The following is a 2,224-nucleotide window of genomic DNA, read 5'->3' as shown; positions in this document are numbered from 1 at the left end:
TTTGTTTCGGAAATCGAATGATCATATGTACTTATGAAGAGTCGTACGGTGGCTGGCCAATCCTAGCGGGAGCGCTAGCTTGCTGGCCTTGGCAGATTTGTACCGGGACACGCGTCGGCCCGTGCGCGTTTTCCTGCAACTGAAAGCGGAACACGTAGGGAGAAAAAACAAAATGGGCATCGAAGAGAGTAGAAATTACTGGAAGAGTAGTAGAGTACGTACAGTGATGTTCAGCTAATCCTAAGCCGCTTGTTCAGACGCGCTGGTGCGCAGTGCGCGGCCAGGGAGACGTACCCAGCGTCGCCGACTGCCATTCGTGCTCCATCCACGTGGTCAATCGCCGGACTCCGGCGCGTCCACGTCAGACGGTCAGGTCAGTGGCAATCGACGCCGTACGTCCGGTAAGACAGTAACTACTACAGCGCAACAGCAAAGAAAGAAATCGGTCGGCCCTTTGCTCTTCCTCTCTCTCACCCAGCTCGCCTATAAAGCAGACCCGGGCGCCACAAACAGAATCAGAGACAGAGAGAGAGAGGGTGTGTGTGCTGGAGCTTGCTTGATTAATTCTTCGGCCGTCCCTCCAAGAGCAGACCAGCTGATCGGCAGAGGCAGAGATTTCTCTCGGCCAGCACTACAATCTTTACACTCCAAGCTAGAGAGCTCGCGCGCTAATTAAGCTAGCAGCATGTCGTACCCCTGCCTTCGCCGCGCCGCCGTGCCGGTAAAGCGGGTCTGGCTCGGCCTCCGCGGGCGCCTCGGCCTCCGTCGATCCACCGGTGAGTCTCATCCTCATCCTCCTCCTACCTCTCCTGTCTCTTATCATCGTGGACGATGGAGCTGACGAGTGGTGCTTCATCCATGAGTTGCAGGTCTTGGCGAGCTTCGCAGGGAGGTCCGAACGTGCGAGTACGACGATGTGCACGTCATGTGGGAGCTGCTCAGCGGCATGGACGGCAGCGCGCCGCGCAAGTACGTGCACGTAGCCGCCACCGCCGCCATGGTTGACGCCGCCGCCCGGAAGAAGCTGAGGGGGAGGAGGCGGGCGAGGAGGGCCGATGCCGAATCCGCCGCGTGGAGCCGCCTCTTCTCCTCCTGCTGCGCCTTCTGATCTCTCGCCTGACGGCCGGGTTTGGAAAGGATGTTTTCGAGATCGATGAATCCTCTCTCTTCGCTCTTGACCGCGTGCAGCTATGATATGAAGCAGCAAACGTGTGCGGAGACGGAGGGAGAAGTGATGACCCAGTGTCGATTCGCGTCTACGTAGTACGGAGTATGTACGTATTGCGAGCTGTAAATACAGGCGGCTCTGCTTCCATTTTGATGTAGTAAACCGATCCATGTAAAAGAGTTTACCATCATCACCACCCAGGGACAGTTTTGTTCGTCTGCTAGCACAATAAGTACATGCTAGTAATTTGCTTGTCCATTTGAAAGTTCGATTGGTATTGTTAAAAAGCAAAAAAACAAAAACAAATCTGCTTATTTCGTATTCTGCGTCGCTTAGTTGCGGGTGCCATCGTAAGAAACAAACGCCTCGTTGACAAATACCATCCGATAATGTATTTTGGATATTTAGCCAGGTGTGAAAATCGATGAAACGGACCCTTTTCTAACACTTCAACACAAAATGATCCGGATCTGAAAATATTTCACAAACTGATCCTTTTTCGCATGACGTCCGGGCTGGGTATGTCTGCAGAAAATATAATCTCCATATAGTGTTTTTGGTTCACTGGTCCTCAAGATTTTTTTTAACCACATGTTAGTACGATAAAATGGGTTAGTTCTTTTTCTCTAGTTACTACATAAACGGTTCAAATTGTAGTTCAACTCTTTGTAGCTTTTGTTGCCTCATCTTATTCTACGAGTTGTTTGGTGAAAAAACTATAATATTACCGAACTGAAATAAACCATACATGAACTGAAATTGTCTGGGTTTCTGGATAGGCATCCGGGATGCAACTAGCTAGGATGGGGCGTAGAGCCAATGTCAACCGGAGTGGTGTGCGGATAGCTCGGCACATGTGGCTGCAACGCAATAGGAGTTTTTTTTATCAATAATTCTCAACACCACAAAGATGGCTAGGCGGGCAACATTAAACTCCCCTCTCAAGACACGAGCATTCAAGCAAAGAGTGTGACGAGTAATTGTATGAACCTTTTGGCGGAGATTCGCTTGAAAGCCACATATGACGTTCCTAGCATAATCTGTATTTGACCATAT

General features: G+C 50.5%; 1 protein-coding gene across 1 annotated transcript; it reads left to right on the top strand.

The window, feature by feature from the left end:
• The first annotated feature begins 485 nt into the window (after positions 1–485).
• Positions 486–1,437, top strand: LOC125537502 (uncharacterized). The gene is made up of 2 exons (XM_048700825.2): positions 486–776; positions 870–1,437. The coding sequence occupies exons 1-2, from the start codon at positions 686–688 to the stop codon at positions 1,106–1,108; spliced, it is 330 nt and encodes a 109-aa protein (XP_048556782.1). The 5' UTR covers positions 486–685; the 3' UTR covers positions 1,109–1,437.
• The last annotated feature ends 787 nt before the right edge of the window (positions 1,438–2,224 follow it).

Source organism: Triticum urartu, chromosome 2A, assembly GCF_056163025.1.
Source record: "Triticum urartu cultivar PI428250 chromosome 2A, HENAU_Tu73, whole genome shotgun sequence".
Classification (NCBI taxonomy): domain Eukaryota; kingdom Viridiplantae; phylum Streptophyta; class Magnoliopsida; order Poales; family Poaceae; genus Triticum; species Triticum urartu.
Note: the sequence above shows the minus strand (reverse complement) of the source record. Positions and strands in the feature narration are given on the sequence as shown.

Excerpts from the sequence above, each read along its gene's own strand:
- LOC125537502 (XM_048700825.2), top strand. The coding sequence starts at position 686 with ATGTCGTACCCCTGCCTTCGCCGCGCCGCCGTGCCGGTAAAGCGGGTC. Across the intron at positions 777-869 it reads CGGCCTCCGTCGATCCACCG|GTCTTGGCGAGCTTCGCAGG; the intron begins GTGAGTCTCATC and ends CATGAGTTGCAG.